At 40.0% G+C, this 15,651-nt stretch overlaps 1 protein-coding gene across 2 annotated transcripts in view; it reads left to right on the forward strand.

The window, feature by feature from the left end:
• Positions 1–15,120, forward strand: part of LOC145406605 (putative oxidoreductase YteT) — a 38,087-nt gene extending 22,967 nt beyond the window's left edge. For both annotated transcript variants that reach the window (XM_080277679.1, XM_080277680.1), the window contains 4 exons: positions 4,548–4,600; positions 9,071–9,262; positions 9,676–9,781; positions 14,599–15,120. In XM_080277679.1, the coding sequence (XP_080133805.1) occupies positions 4,548–4,600; positions 9,071–9,262; positions 9,676–9,781; positions 14,599–14,705 (458 nt within the window). In that variant the 3' untranslated portion in view covers positions 14,706–15,120. The remainder of the gene's footprint in view (positions 1–4,547; positions 4,601–9,070; positions 9,263–9,675; positions 9,782–14,598) is intronic.
• The last annotated feature ends 531 nt before the right edge of the window (positions 15,121–15,651 follow it).

Consider the following 15,651-nt stretch of genomic DNA (forward strand, 5'->3'; position numbering starts at 1 on the left):
AGCAGAACTCTTCCACACACTCAACAGACTTGGCAACAAGATCATTCCTTTCATGCCAGACAATTTCTACCTGCTGTCCCATCACACTGTATGCATGCAGTAAGCATTACCTTGCAGTCTACCTCTAATACCACTACATCTCTTATGCACACACTTATCACAACTACTGCACAAGATGGAGTTACTTCCCACACACTTGTGTCAAACTGCACATGTCCACTCTCCCTTACCTTTGACAGTACTACCACCAACCCTAGATATCATCACTTTTCTTTTATCCCAGTTTATTCTTAAACCCATGTGCCCCATTCTGTCTCTACATTTCCTCAAACTTTCCTCCATGCCCCTTTCATTGGCCACAAACAACACCAAGTCATCAGCATACATCTCAATTGGAGTCCATTTCTGAAGTCACATGAGTAAGCTTCAAGTAGCATGACAAACAATAAGGGGTTCAATACTGACCCCTGATGCACACCAACATTCATGAAAAACTCATTACTTAAATCTCCATTTACTCTCACGTGGATGCGAGCACCCCCAGATGTAGCCATAACCACTCTGACCAGCCGTTCCTTGACCCCAAGCTTTATCATTGACCCATTCACCACCTCCCTAGGGACTTTGTCAAAGGCCATCTCGAAATAAAAAAAATCAATAAATAAAGCTTCCATTTCTTTCCTATTTATTTTCCCCAAAGCTGTCAGACAGTGAATATGGCATCAGTGGTCCCTTTGCCTGGCATAAACTCAAACTGCATCTCATCAATATTCACTCTTTCCCTAATCATACCATCTAGGATTCTCTCCAATACCATCATTATCTGGTACAAAACTTTTACCTTTATCATCATCATCATGCAGACCTCCTTTCCCACCCTAGGAGCAGGGTGAGGAGTAGCAGTGTCCAGACAGCCCAAGTTTGCCCAATCCAGTGGGCCACACGTCCATTCACTCATCATTCAAGCCCCTGGAAAACTGGCTCTATCTGATACGTCAAAAACTTTTACGACATTCTGTAGTATCACATAAACGTATCCAATAGAGTCAGTCCAAACGCTGTCATGTTAACATGCTGTGTCCCGACCAATTTTTCACCAGACCCTCCCCCCCCTCCCATCCCGGCAGATTTTCAAAAAAAATTTTTTGGGCTAAAACCTCCGCTTTTTATAAGAAACATTGGAAAATGCCCCCAAAAGTGCTCACCTAAGCTTAGAGGTGGTCTAAACAGGTGACCCTTTAACCCCTAGGCTGCTGAGAGCTCTGAGCAAAGTCATGCCCTGGTGCGGCTATTTTCCGTTAACATTCGTTAAGAGAGGTTTGTAGCACTCTGTCAACCAGTCCTTCTCAGATGCTTGCAGTAGCCAAGGGGTTAAACACCTGATATTGTGTTCTCTGGGGCTGCGCTGTGGGTGTCGCGTTTTCTATGGTAGTGGTAAATTGCAAACCACTCAGAATAGGTAGATATTTGTTCATTTGGTACGAATTTATATGTAGTACAAGAATATATTGGTTTTCACACAGTAATATAGGTGATATAAGTGTTGTTTCACTCACTGAACACATCAACATACTGCACCTTCCTTGGTAACGCTACCTCCTCATCACTTCTGCTCATTTCTTCCTCTGGCGTCACGTAATCTTTGTCCTCCACATTGTCATTGATTGGGAAATCACTCTCGCCTTGAATTTCATACCGTGGCACGACTTGTCTTAACTGGCCAGGTCACTGGTAACAGGTGAGTTGCCAAGACAGTGGCTTGGGGGGGGAGGTCCCATGGGGTAAGGCAGTGTCCTCACCTGGTAGCGGTTAGAGGAAGGTCTCCTGCGTATACATACCAAAAATCACGCACAAAATTTGAAAAATGTGCAAATGACGGACCTCGCAGTTGCAAAACATATGGGTATGTTATTGGGACTGAGTGTGACAAAACGTTGCAACGTATTCATACGTTACTGTGACGCAGCGGGTTAAAAAGGGGTGCCAAATCCCTGATCATGCACTTCTTCTCACAACATTCATCCAGCCAGCTTGATCTCTTGTCAGTCCCCTAGCCTTACTGACTTCCATACCTCTCTTCCTCACCTACTCATCCACCATATCCCCCACAATCTCCTTGGCCTACCTCGCATCCTCCCTCCTTCAAATTCTCTCAGCTATACCTATTTCACCACTCTATTGTTATCCATTCTTCCCACATGACCATACCATCTCAGTACACTCTCTTCGATTCTGGTGCCCACAGACTTCCTCACTTCGCATCTTTCTCAAACCACATTATTTCGTATCCTATCCACTCTCTGTACTCCACATACATTCCTCAGCAATTCCATCTTCCCTGCTGTCACTTTTGACTTTTCATTTTCATACCACACCACAGTCTCACATCCATTTATTAAAGTTGACACTAACACTCCTTCATGTAAGCCTTGTGTAGCTGCAACACTCAAGCCTCTGTTTCTTATCAAGGCTTTCGTAGCACCAGCTACTTTCCTTCCTTGTGTCACTCTACTTTCTACTTCTGTTGCATATTTTCCTCTCTTTTCTATCACTGTACCCAGGTATTTGAACTCTCTCACCAATTCCAGTCTCTCTCCATTCACTATAACATCACACTGGGAGTCACCTTCTCTCTCGATTACCATCACTTTACTCTTTTCTGCATTTACCCTCAAGGCACGATGCTCACAGACATCAGGAAAACTCTGCACTAGTCTATCAAGCTCTTGTCCGGTATTTGCAAGTAGCACTGCATCATCAGTGTACAACAGATTTCCTGTCTCAGGGTCATCGCTCATTTCTCTGTACACATTTACATTCACACCCTTCAGCCAGTCATCTGGGACAGTACACTCATATAAAATCATATTTATAAATCAGTAACTAAACCCACTCCTGTATCTCCTGAGGCCTTCAGCATTTAAATGGTCAACTTAGACACCTGCTACCTTCCCCAGCTGTATCCTGCCTATTGTCCTGTTCACAGTTGCAGCATCAAGCAGAGACCAAGAGCCAAATGCTGGATCTGCTGACTCAGACCTTCCTTGTTAAAGTCAAACTCCTCATTCAGCAACTGGTCGTTTTGCTCTCTCCAGGTATCTTTAATATCGTCACTGTCCACCACTACCTTTCCCTTAACATTCTTCACACATTGCTCACATATAATATCCCTGTTTTCCCTTATCTGATTTGCCACCATAGGCGTCATATTCTTCCTTTCAGCACTATTAATATGATCCAGTAAAAGTCTCTGAGACTTAGATTTTGCCATACGGTTTATACCTCCTTTGTAACCCTATGAATGGCAGCCAAGTATTCCTCTCTGTTAACACTCCTTTTCCATTCCCGGAAAAGCCTCCTTTTCTCCTTAACTGTGGCTTCTACGCCCTTATCCTACCACCTTGTTACCATATATCTTGGAGGGCCTCTTGTCCATCCACATTCTGAATCAGTAACTCTCAGGAGATCGTTCTTGAGAGATCTGTACTGTTCATTAACACTTCTGTCAACAGCTCACTGTTCAGCCACCACTCTACTTATCTCGCTATGGAAGGCATCCCTTAGTGCGTGGTTTTTCAACTTCCATATTTACCTCCTAGGTGCGTAGGTCCTTTTCTTTATCACCTGCTCCTTAACAACTATGTCACACATCAGTAATTTGTATTGCTACACACACTCTTTGCTCCCAATAACTTTAACATCCCTCACCAGCCCTCTTGATCAGGAAATGTTGTTATTAAAACTTTTTTAGAGAAGGGAAGGAAGTGTATGCAGCCTTCCTCTGCTTGGAGAATGGATATGGCAGTATATGGACAGGGAATGTGGAAGGTGCTGAGAATATATGAAGTAAATGGGATATTGCTGAATGCAGTTAAGATTGTACTGTATATGAGGATGCAAGTGTGGCAGCACGTGAGGAAAATGATTTGAGTGAGATCTTTGCTTGAGATGAAAACCATATATCACCATTAACACACAGATGACTAGAGGGATAAAGGGAAGAAATCAGAAAAGCAGTAATTATAGTGATTATGAATGCAGGTGCAGGCATGATGCAAAGGCATCCACCATCAACTGAGCATGAAGAATATTACACTATAATGCCTGGAGTACCACTTGTCTTAAGTGGGCTGGGGATGAGGGTGAGGGCATTCCCTGAGATGGTGGGAAGGCATATCAGCTCTAACATTCACTTGCACATGAGAACCGAGAACCATTTCATGTACTGTACATTAGTTGCAGCACAAACTTCTCGGATTCCCCACATCTCGGTACAGTAGCTGAAATCCATCCTTGTACCTCATTGTGCTTGATGGTGGTAGCAACCATACTGGAGATACTGTGTACCTGTACTTATTATAGATGCCAACACTGCTAGGGTGTGTTAGCCTCAGTCATTAAATGTATGTAAAAGCATCATTGTTTTTTGGTAGGAAAAGAAGTTACAGAGTATCCAAAAAAAGGATGACTGGTAATTATTACAAAAAAAATGTTTATATATGAAGTCATAGATGGTATTGTATTTGATCCATGGTTGCACTTTCCAGGTCCTTATGGAAAGTGTGTGTATGACACAGACAATGATGTTTGCGACAACCAGGTAAACATACTAATTACAGTATACGGGTCCTCTTCCACTTACGAACGGTCGACTTACAAATTTTCCCACATACAAATTTTTACTTTCGGTAAAATATTCAGTAAATTACATGGAATCACATGAGATATTCAACACTTTATTATAAAATAGGCTTTGTGTTAATGATTTTGCCCAACTGTAGGTTAACGTAAGTGTTTTAAGCATATTTAAAAGGCTTTGTAGGCCTGGTTAGGCTATGATGTTGGGTTGATTAAGTGTATTAAATACATTTTCAACTTACAAAAAATTGACTTACAAGCAGTTTCTTGGAATGTAACCCATTCGTAAGTGGAAGAGGGCCTGTACTTTTTTCTGTCATAAGACTTACATTTAATGCTCTGTTTAAAAAATGATAATGAATATCATAGTTTGTTATTCATAACAGTGATAAAGGCATTTGTGTAGCTCACATCAGTTGTCTTCAACATACAGTATTTTGATAAATTGATCCTCGATATACCTAATTTAAGTTATATTAACCTCTGAGAGCCTACCAAAATCTTCAGATAAATCAAACAAAAGATTGATTTATTAGGGTGAGGTGGTCACCAGACTGAATGACCATGTGGGAAAGAATGTCACAGGGTAAATAAAAAGTAGACTTTGTTTTTTATGTTCGGTAGAGTATTATTGATTAAAATATTCAATATTTTTATATACAGTATCAAGGTGCAAAGTGTAAACCCACAGAAAATTGAATTCAGTAGTGTGAACACTATTCAGCTAGGGATCCACTGAATAAGACTTAGGTAAAGTCAAACCTGGGGTTTCTGCAGTTTCCCCTTATGAATATTGCCTTCGTAGAATTGTCAGCTATATTATCAGCCTTTCCCCAGTTAGTTAAATATGTTACGGATTTACAGTACAATATATTGCATATAATCTCACAAAATAATGTTTCACATGGTACATCACAGTGCCTTATCATGGTCATTGTCATCATCAGTTTCCTAAGATTTAAAAGTAAGAAGAGGGAGACAGATGAGGAGAGGCTGTCTGCAGAGTACCCAATAAAGTTGACCATATATCCTAGAAACAGGCTTCAAGCCACTCTCAGCACCACCCAGGTACTGTATTAGAAACAACAACACTACCCAGAATGTCTCAAAAGCATCCCATTTCCTCCACTCAGCTACAGAATTTGGATGATGATAGTGATGATTCTCTTTTCATACTGATGATTCTCTTTTCACTTAATGAATATAGATGTAAGTACTGTTAGAGTCAAATATCAGTGCAGTGTAACTTCAAACAGTTCACATGTTTGAGTCATTTATTTGAATACTGTAATTAATAATAAAACTAGTGTAAATCAGGGCCTTATGTAAATATTATGTAAAGAAGTGTGTGGTAATCATAGGGGTATTTGACTTCTTAGTGTAATAGCAATAGTGTATAGTAGGGTACTTATTGACGGAGTTAGGGAAATAACAGAGGAATTAGCTAGAGAAGAACAGGGAGGTTTTCAGAAGGGAAAAGGTTGTGTAGATCAGATATTCATTCTTAGGTCTTCTATGGAAAAGTTTCTAGTGAAGGGAAAGAAGTTGTATGCGGCCTTCATGGATTTGGAGAAAGCATATGACAGGGTAGATAGACAAGGAATGTGGAAAGTATTAAGAATATATGGAGTAAATGGGAGATTGTTAAACGCCGTGAAGAGTACGTATGAGGGTGCTAAGGCTTTTGTGCATGTGGACAGTGAACTGAATGAATGTTTCTGTTTGAAGGTTGGATTGAAATAGGAATGTGTCAACATAGTTGTTCAGTCTGTATATGGATGGGGTTATAAAAGAGATACTGTACAAGGTAGGGTAGTGGATATTGGAGTGGCCCTAATGAGAGAGGGTGGCATTTGGAAACTCCCTGTACTCTTGTTTGGAGATAATCTGTGTTGTTAAGTGAAGACGAAGGGGAGCTGCAAGGCTATCTGAAAGAGTTTGGGAGTGTGTGTAAGAAATGGAATCTAAAGGTGAATGTAGGGAAGAGTAAAGGTATGGTCTTCAAGAGAAATGAAGTCACTGAATGTACAGTGAGACTGGATGAAGAGGAAATGGAAAATGTGAGTGTGTTTAAATACCTGGGTAATGTGATGAGTAATGATGGAAGTTTAGAGGGTGAAGTGCTTGAAAGGGTGCAACAGGGAAGAGGGGTTGCTGGTTCTTTGAAAGCAGTGATAAGAAACAGGGAAGTGAGCATGGAAGTAAAAAAAGTCGCTGCATGACAGTATTGTGATACCAACTCTAACATATGGAACTGAAGCATGGACCTTGTTGGAGAGACACAAGTCAAGAGTGAGAGTAGTGGAAATGAGTTATTTGAGAGGAGCATGGGAAGTCATATGGAGAGAGACTGACAAATGAGAATACAAAGGAGCGTTGAGATGTGGATGTGGATGTGATTGAAAGCGTTAGGAGAAATACGTTGAGAGGGTTTGGCCATATGGAGAAGATGGAGAGCAAGGGACTGACGAGGTGAATGTATGTGAGTGAGGTGGAGGAGGAGAGAGGGAGGGGGAGGCCATGGATGGAGGGATGGAGTGGAGAGGTATATGAGAGGGGAGGGCATGAACTGGGAGCAGGGCAGTGGAATGGCAGGGGAGAGGGCTACAGTGTGAGGCCATCCCTTATGGGATTGAGGCATCTGGCAATACCGTAGATACATAGTCATCATCATCTGGACCCCGTTTCCCACCCTAGGGCGGGGTGAGGAGTAGCAACATCCAGACAGCCTAAGTTGCCCGATCCAGTGGGCCACGCTTCCATTCACTTATCATTCAGTCCCCTAGAATCCTTGCTTTATCTGATGCACCAAAACCTTTCGTTACATTCTGTAGCTTCACATAAACGTATCTGATAGTCAGTCTGGATGCTGTCACGTTAAAAAGGGGTGCCAAATCCTTGATCATGCACTTCTCACAACATCCAGCCAGCCAGCTCAATCTCTTGTCAGTCCCCTAGCCTTAGTGACTTCCATATCTCTCTTCCTCTCACACTAATCCACCTTATCTCTCCACCTTCTTGGCCTACCTTGCCTCATCCTTCCTTCAGATTTGCTCAGCTGTACCTTTTTCACCAATATTGTTATCCATTCTCCCCACATGACCATACCATCTCAGTACACTCTTCAATTCTGGTGTCCACAGACATCCTTACTCCGCATCTTTCACGAATTGCATTATTTTGTATCCTATCCACTCTCTCTACTCCACATACATTCCCCAGCAGTCCCATCTCCTCTGCTTTCACTTTTGACTTTTCATTTTCATACCACACCATAGTCTCACATCCATTTATTACAGATGGCACTAACACTCCTTCATGTAAGCCTCGCGCAGCTGCAACACTCAAGCCTCTGTTTCTTATCAAGGCTTTCATAACACCAGCCACTTTCCTTCCTTGTGTCACTCTACTTTCCACTTCTTTTGCATATTTTCCTCTCTTTTCTGTCACTGTACCCAGGTATTTGAACTCTCCAATTTGTCTCTCTCCATTCACTGTAACATCACGGTGGAAGTCACCTTCTCTCTCGATTACCATAACTTTACTCTTTTCTGCATTTACTCTCATGGCACAATGCTCAAAGACATCAGCAAAACTTTGCACTAGTCTACGAAGTTCTTGTCCGATATTTGCAAGTAGTACAGGGTCATCAGCATACAACAAATTTGAGATATTCCATCCATCACCATTTATTACGAATGCCATCCCACTTTCCATTACTCATGTTTTTACATTTGTCATCGTCCCATGTTTATACCGTATATATTGAACAACCATGGGGACATCACACAAGCTTGTCGCACGCCCACATTGATCGTGAATCATTCACTTAGATGCCCATTTACCCTTGCACATACCATCATAAAAACTCTTGATGGCACCTAGCAGCTTACCATCTACTCCGTACTTACACAAAACCTTCCACAATCCTTCTCTGTCTACTTTGTCATATGCTATTTCCAGATCCATTAATGCTTATAATCACTTCGATTCTAGCCCTTCTCACAAGCCTTCTTCACTATCCATCACACTGCAAATATTTGATCCACAAATCCTTTGCTATTCCTAAAGCCACTTTGTTCATCACTCACTAGGACTTCTGGTATCTCTCTTACTTTCTCTATAAAAATTCTTCTACTTACTTACCTTACAACTTAATAAACTTATGCCACGATATTTCTAGCATTCACTTCACTCACCATTATTTTTGTACAGGGGTACAGTCACAACCTTTTTCCACTCTGCTGGCACAGTTTTACTCATCCATGCCTTCTTACAGATCTCCAACAAGCACTTCATTTCGCCCTCTCCATAGATAGATGTAAATATTGAAGGGTACAGCATTGAATTATAGCGTGTACAGTAACTAGACATTCATGTATGTATGAAATATTCCATATGGCTTTGTAAGGTTACTCAATTTTTATTGTAGGTTGTCAACTTTGAGTTTAGTGATGGCTCGACAGCAACCCTAACCATGATTGCCTTCAGTGAGCATATATGTGCAAGAAAGACAGAAGTGTATGGCACACTTGGCCAGCTCATCTGGGATGAAGCCAAGGGGCATATAATTCACCACTACGATTTCTTAACAAAGACAGCCACAGTGAAGACATGTGATGAAGTAAGTTTATATTTTCTTAGTTCGTAATAATTCTGATTTCAACATGACTGATCTTGATCTCAGTATTACTACTGTACTGTAGTATTGTGCACTTAAGAGTACGACAGTATTATTAGTTACTGTATATTTAAATGTGAGTGTGTTCTTTTTAATGTATGTATTAGTTGTTTCTTACAATAAACATGCTTCATTATGCAGCACTGACTAGATTCTTTTCATCCCAAGGACAGTTTGTGCTGGGAAATGGTTTAATTAATTTACTGATAAGGAGTAGTTATTAACACAGTAACTGCATCTCAGTATTTGATAATTACAATTTGTGAGGTACTGACAGATATATGGCATCATCATACATTTTACCTTGATCCTTGAATGGTGTTTAGATTTATTGGTGGTTTAATGTTTTGTGTCAGATGGAGACAGCCTTACCTGGTTGGGGTCATGGAGGAGCTGACTACTTTACAATTAAGTCTTTCGTTAAGGCAGTTGCTGTTGAAGATAAGGAATACATCTTCTCAGGTGCGTTTGTTTTGAATGTTCAAGTACAGCATATTAAAGCTAAAGCAGTTGATATTCCTTTTCCTTGTCATCTGTGCATTTCCTAACTTCTTAATGCTTTTGTACCTTGCCCATGAAGTTTACTTACCTGGTATATAATGTATGCTTTTTGTAGCAGTGAGTATTTGCATTGCAATTATCTTCATTCATGTTGCAAACATGTTCAAAAGATTTGAAGGAATATCTAGGGACTTGACATTTTTTGAAGGAATATCTAAGGACTTGACATTTTGATGTTCAGCTTACTGCATTGCTATAAACAGTATTTTTTGCTGGCAGTTTTAGAAAGAAAAGATTGAGCCTCTGCATGTTGATTATGCAGAAACCAAGGAAGTGAAGAATTTATCTATGAAGCAGCCAAGAAGAAGTGTGCTTGTAACACAGCTGGAATGAAACAGTGCCAATTGCCCTGAGCCTGGTTTACATTATTCTAAGTGAAGCAGTTTCCCTAGAAACACTTATGATCAGGTTACACACCATCTCCATTTTATGTTGTGTTTCCTTCCATGCATTTCCCTTTTTGTACATTGGTAATCTACCTGAAAAATGGTGAGGGCAACCTTGGATCAGGATCCTATACCTTCCCATGGTTTGTTGCTGGGTAAGGTTGAAAATCTTGAAGGATAGTGAGGAAAAAAGGTATGACTTGCTGGTATTATCAGTTGAAACCGAGAATGAGGTTTACAGATGGTGAGGAGTGACATATGTAAAGTGAGGTAGGAGCTTCGAGGATGGAAGAATGAGGGAGTTGTTTTGTCGAAGAATGGCAGAGGCATTAGGGATTATAAATGTATTAACACAAGGTTTGTGTTGTCAGGTTTTAAGAGTAAAAATGGTTCTTATTATTGCATTTGCATAATGTTATACTGTTAATTATATTATGTGATAAGAGCACATGTCAAAGATTTACAGTCCGTGTGGTGAGTGATGGTAATAGTTCCTGTAAATGGTTAATATGTACTGGGTTGTTTTTCTGGTGCAGAACAAAATTATACAAGATGTAAACTGTCTGGACATTGCTACTCCTTACCCTACCCTAGGGTGGGAAAGGAGGTCCAGATGATGGTGGTGGTGATGATGTAAACTGCAGGACATATGTCAAGAATGAATGTACTGCTATATTCACAATTCAGACATCACCTTCATCTACTCCCGTGTTGCCCCATGAGGAGTGTAGGAGCCTGGGGCTAGGCAAGTTAGTCCTGACATTTAAGATGAGAGTGACCAGCCTCACTCATCCCTGAGTGGCATTACGTGAGCAATAAACCCCAACCATCCCTTGGATATAGGCCTGCACCAGCTCAGTCTGATTCGAGCGCCTTAATTACCCACTAAACAAGTGTATACAGTAAATTGCATGAGACTATAACAAATATTGACAGACTTGATTGTATGTGGGTAGAGAGAAGAACGATGGAGTATCATTGACATGATAGTCGGGAGAGGACCATGCAGAGAATTGAGTGATCATGTGGTTGTGGTATGCAAGGGGAAATTGAAGCATTGGCAGATAAAATATGAGCAAAAGATGAATAGTCAAGTCAGTGAATAGGTGGGTGATGGATTTAGAATATTTGTTGAGAATTTGTAAAGCCGAAATCCCCATTTCACAGGCTCTGGGTGTCCTATCCAGGAGGTTTTAATTCTCTTTTCTTCTCTACATTTCATTCCCTGTGAGAATACGTTATTGTTGTTGAGCAGCCCCAGTCTGTCTGGCTGAACATACATATCATCCACAGGAAACAACTGTCCTTGTAGTGAACTGAGAATATAAGTAAGTTGCATAAGGCATTCATGCACAAGGAGCTTGATGAGAGCTGGGTTGAATTAGCTAGCTGATGCATACGAGTTGTCTCGGGCTGAATCTAGGTCTTGTGAAATGTACTGGAAATTTCAAAATTTTAGAGGGGTATTCTGAAGATAACCACCTTTCTTCTAGATTTTTTGGCAATGCAAAAACATCTTTCTCATTTCTGTGTGCTTGTGCATGATAGGAGTGCCTATTTTCTAAAATGTCTTTCAACCACCATACTGGCAAAAGACAGGTTGTTGCATAACTTACTTGTTTTATTCTGGCCATCACTTTTATGTTACCAAGAGACCCCTGGTTAAATCTGATACACACTGATAGACATAGATTAGCAATGCATGTACAATACTCTACAGTGCAGTATACTGTAAAGTGGGGTGACCGGACAATTTTTACCTATTCTAAGTTGTAACTCAGCATGTTAAGCTTTAACAAGATTATATCTTGCATGAATGTGTGGCTTAAGAATGTAGCTTTATGGTGAAACATGTGAAAAAAATTCAGGTCTCTGCTTGTATTTTTAAAAAATATTTATAATGCTGTCCGAAGTCATAACCGATGTGGGGTGACTTCAGACAGTCAATGCTTTTGCCCTTTAAATGGGTGCACGTGTAATTGGCGATGGCTTCGGACACTGCTGAGGTGACTTCGGATACTAACAGAGGTTTTTAAAAAAAGAAACTGTGAAAAACATATTTGTGTAGCTCCTATAGGACTAAATAAAGATTATAATTTATTTTGTACTCCTTTTCTCACATTGAACACATACACATACCGGTATGTGTGTTTGAAATAAAGCCACGCAAGTGTTTATCACAATTGAATTCTGGTACACAGAATGTGTAGGAACTTTTCTAACTTAAAAAAATATATGATTTTCTTTGTGAAATACATGTAATGATGCTTTGAAAATGTAAGGCACACCTGTGACACAACTTCTTATAAAAATAAAAGTAATGTTCTTGAGATAAAGCAAATAAATCTTAATTAGGTAAATATAAGTATCACAAGCAGCACCAGACTTAATACATTACAGCCTGAGTAATTTATGGCTCATTGTGCCATTTTGCTATAGTAATGATACGCAAAATTAAAGCCTGTAAATTAAATATTTGTATCACTTGATTATCACTTTTCTTATTCATCCCCTTCTTCTACACCTATTAATCTAAACTTACTGATCATGTTGAGCCTCATTACCCAATAATTCTCCTTATCTCTCTCTCTACAGGCCAGCTATTGACATCGACATTGAATATCATACGACATGTTTTGTCAAGTGTTGGCTCTGGCAATATTTTAACAATGTCACAGGTATTTCTCTTCTACTGATGACAACACAGTCTGTCCACCAGCTGCATTGGTGTGCTTTCCCTTTAGATCAGGGGTTCCCAACCTGGGGTAAATTACCCCAAGTGGGGTAATTTGGTCTTTTGTGAAGGGTAATGGGGGAGGTAACAAAAAAAAAATAAAAAAAAAATCTAAAAATCATACCAGTTATGATAGACTTCGGACCTATACTAAAATTCAGAGATGAATGTTTAAAGTCATGTTTATTTGGTATCAGTGTTAATAATAAAAATAAATTACTCCTTGCAATAACCCTCTTGGTTTTAGCCTAACCTTTAATTAAGTCCTACATTCAAACTAAAATCTAGGCATCAAAATGTTAAGCAGCTAAAATGCAATTGTGGAAACATAAGCAATGAGGGGTAATGAGTGAAGAGAGGTGTGGAAAATGGGGTAATGGGTAAATAAAGGTTGGGAACCCCTGCTTTAGATAGTCATATAAGGTACTTTTACTTAAGTTCCATTTTGTAGCTGCCTTATGCACACTCAGGTGTTCTTTTTTTCAATGTCATCTTTGGCTTTTTTTATTGCGATCTTTATTACTTTGCTAGTATAGTTCCTCTTTTCACTGTGCACTTTTGGGATGTATTTCCTTGGCATTTTGCCTCCTGTAAAAGAAAGACAACTTTAATATACAGTATTTTCACCAAGTAATGCACAGCAAGCATCCCCCAAATCATTTCAACACATGTAGCCTTACATAGTTAAGGTTTCTTAAGAAGAGAGCAAATGACAGATGTTGTCATGATTGAATGGGTGCTTGCTATGTATAGTTAGGTAGAAATACTGTCTGTGTGTCTGCGTATGCATGCACACAGGTTGGAGGCTATATTTTTTTCCTTTCCCTGTCCAAAGTCACCACGTGTCCAAAATAACCCCATTAAATCTGGGGAAAAAAATTTGCTGTTAGGCCTGTGGACCTAGAACTACGGACACTGAGGCCAAAGTAACTGTACGTATGGTATTGCAAATGTTTTTGCGACATTTTGGTGATGGTCACATGTCTTCACACCTCCCCATCCTTTACACTCAGTAGAAGTTTGACCGATACAAAAAAGCATGCCTTTTTTTTATGACGTATTCAATGAATATTTACACGTGGAGAGGATGGAGGGTGAGAGACTGACGAAGAGAGTGTACAGTATGTGAGTGAGGTGAAGGGAGGAAGAGGGAGGGGGAGGCCGAGGATGAGATGGAGGGATGGGGTGGAGAGGTATATGAGAGAGGGGGGTGTGAGTTGGGAGCAGGGCAGTGAAATGGCGGGGGACAGGGTGACGTGGAGGCGATTTGTTTGTGGCCACCCCAAACAGGATTGAGGCGTCTGGCAATAGATTGATAGATAGTGTAAATGGGATTACATTATTATTTTATCTAAGTTATAGCTACAACATTCCTCTGTAATAATACTCGTATTTTTTTCACAACAAGATTTTCATTTCTCTGTATTTTAATTGGTTTACATTTTTTCCCGAAATGTCTGAAGTCATCCCCAAGTCTGAAGTCACCCCACTTTACGGGTATAAGTTAAGTGAGAGAGCTTAAAAAAAAAATGAGTACCAGCAACAAAAGGCAGTTTTACCAAAATCAAAACTCACCATAATTCCCCCTGTCACAACAGGTCCCCAGGTATCCCTGGAAACACATTTGCTGACCTTTGCTGCAGAGGAAGCACGGCGTAGCGGACAAATTGTACGACCGAGCCAAGATCCACGTTGGATCGTGTGAAACATCTTCACCTTGGACTGGTTTGTTTGCAAAATTTTGCAATGTATTATTTACTTATGTTCATTAATTTAACAATGTAACTGACATATTAATGTTGACTGCAGCTTCTTAGTTGCAGAGCATAACTTTACCACAAAAAATCATCATACTTGGTACTGGGTATATGGCAGTTTAATCTTTGTCTTATACGTAGGGAATACTATTGAACTATCTAAGCAGTTTAGTATTGAATTGTTTTCCCTGTGCAGTGGTGTCATTTCAGGTTTCTTAAGTGATCTTTAATATTTAGGCAGTCATATAGTGCCATCTGCTTTGTACTGCCACCCCCATATTATGTGTTCCAGAATGTTAAAATGCTTTACCTACTTTTGTAATGCCATCTCCCTAACTGCAGCCTTTAAAAAAAAAAAATTAAAAAAAAAATAATAATAATAATAATAATAGTAATAATAATAAAACTTGACCTAAATCTTGTTTAATAACTTTGTTTTTCCTTCTGAGTATATTTGCTTTCATTGAAAGCTAATTATTGAAGTAATATTTGTAATGCTAACCTCTTTTGAAGTAAAAGGGACCAAGTTTAAGTAACAAAGCAGTAAAAATTAAGAATTTTTGCTGTAGAAGCTGGTAAACTTGGATGAGAATGTAGAATATTTCTGATACAGTACTAATGAATATCCAGAGCTTAACCCCAAGGTATACAGTGCACTCACTAGTTTCGCGATGCAAAGGAATGTTCCTCTGCAAGGAGTTTTGCAATATTACGGCGAGTTTCACGAGCCCTGGCGGCGAGTGATCACACACACACACATCTCCGTCACTTGTTCACGACACTGGTGAGCATGAGCTCCCACTGGATTTGAGGGCTTTGATGTTGCAGCATTGGGAAGTGGTGGTGTAGGGGACTCAACAGTGGTGGCGGGGAGCAGTGAGGAGGCAGGTGGTA

The sequence above is a fragment of the Coenobita brevimanus genome, chromosome 71 (genome assembly GCF_032717465.1).
Source record: "Coenobita brevimanus isolate Jiangsu-jjx chromosome 71, ASM3271746v2, whole genome shotgun sequence".
NCBI lineage: Eukaryota > Metazoa > Arthropoda > Malacostraca > Decapoda > Coenobitidae > Coenobita > Coenobita brevimanus.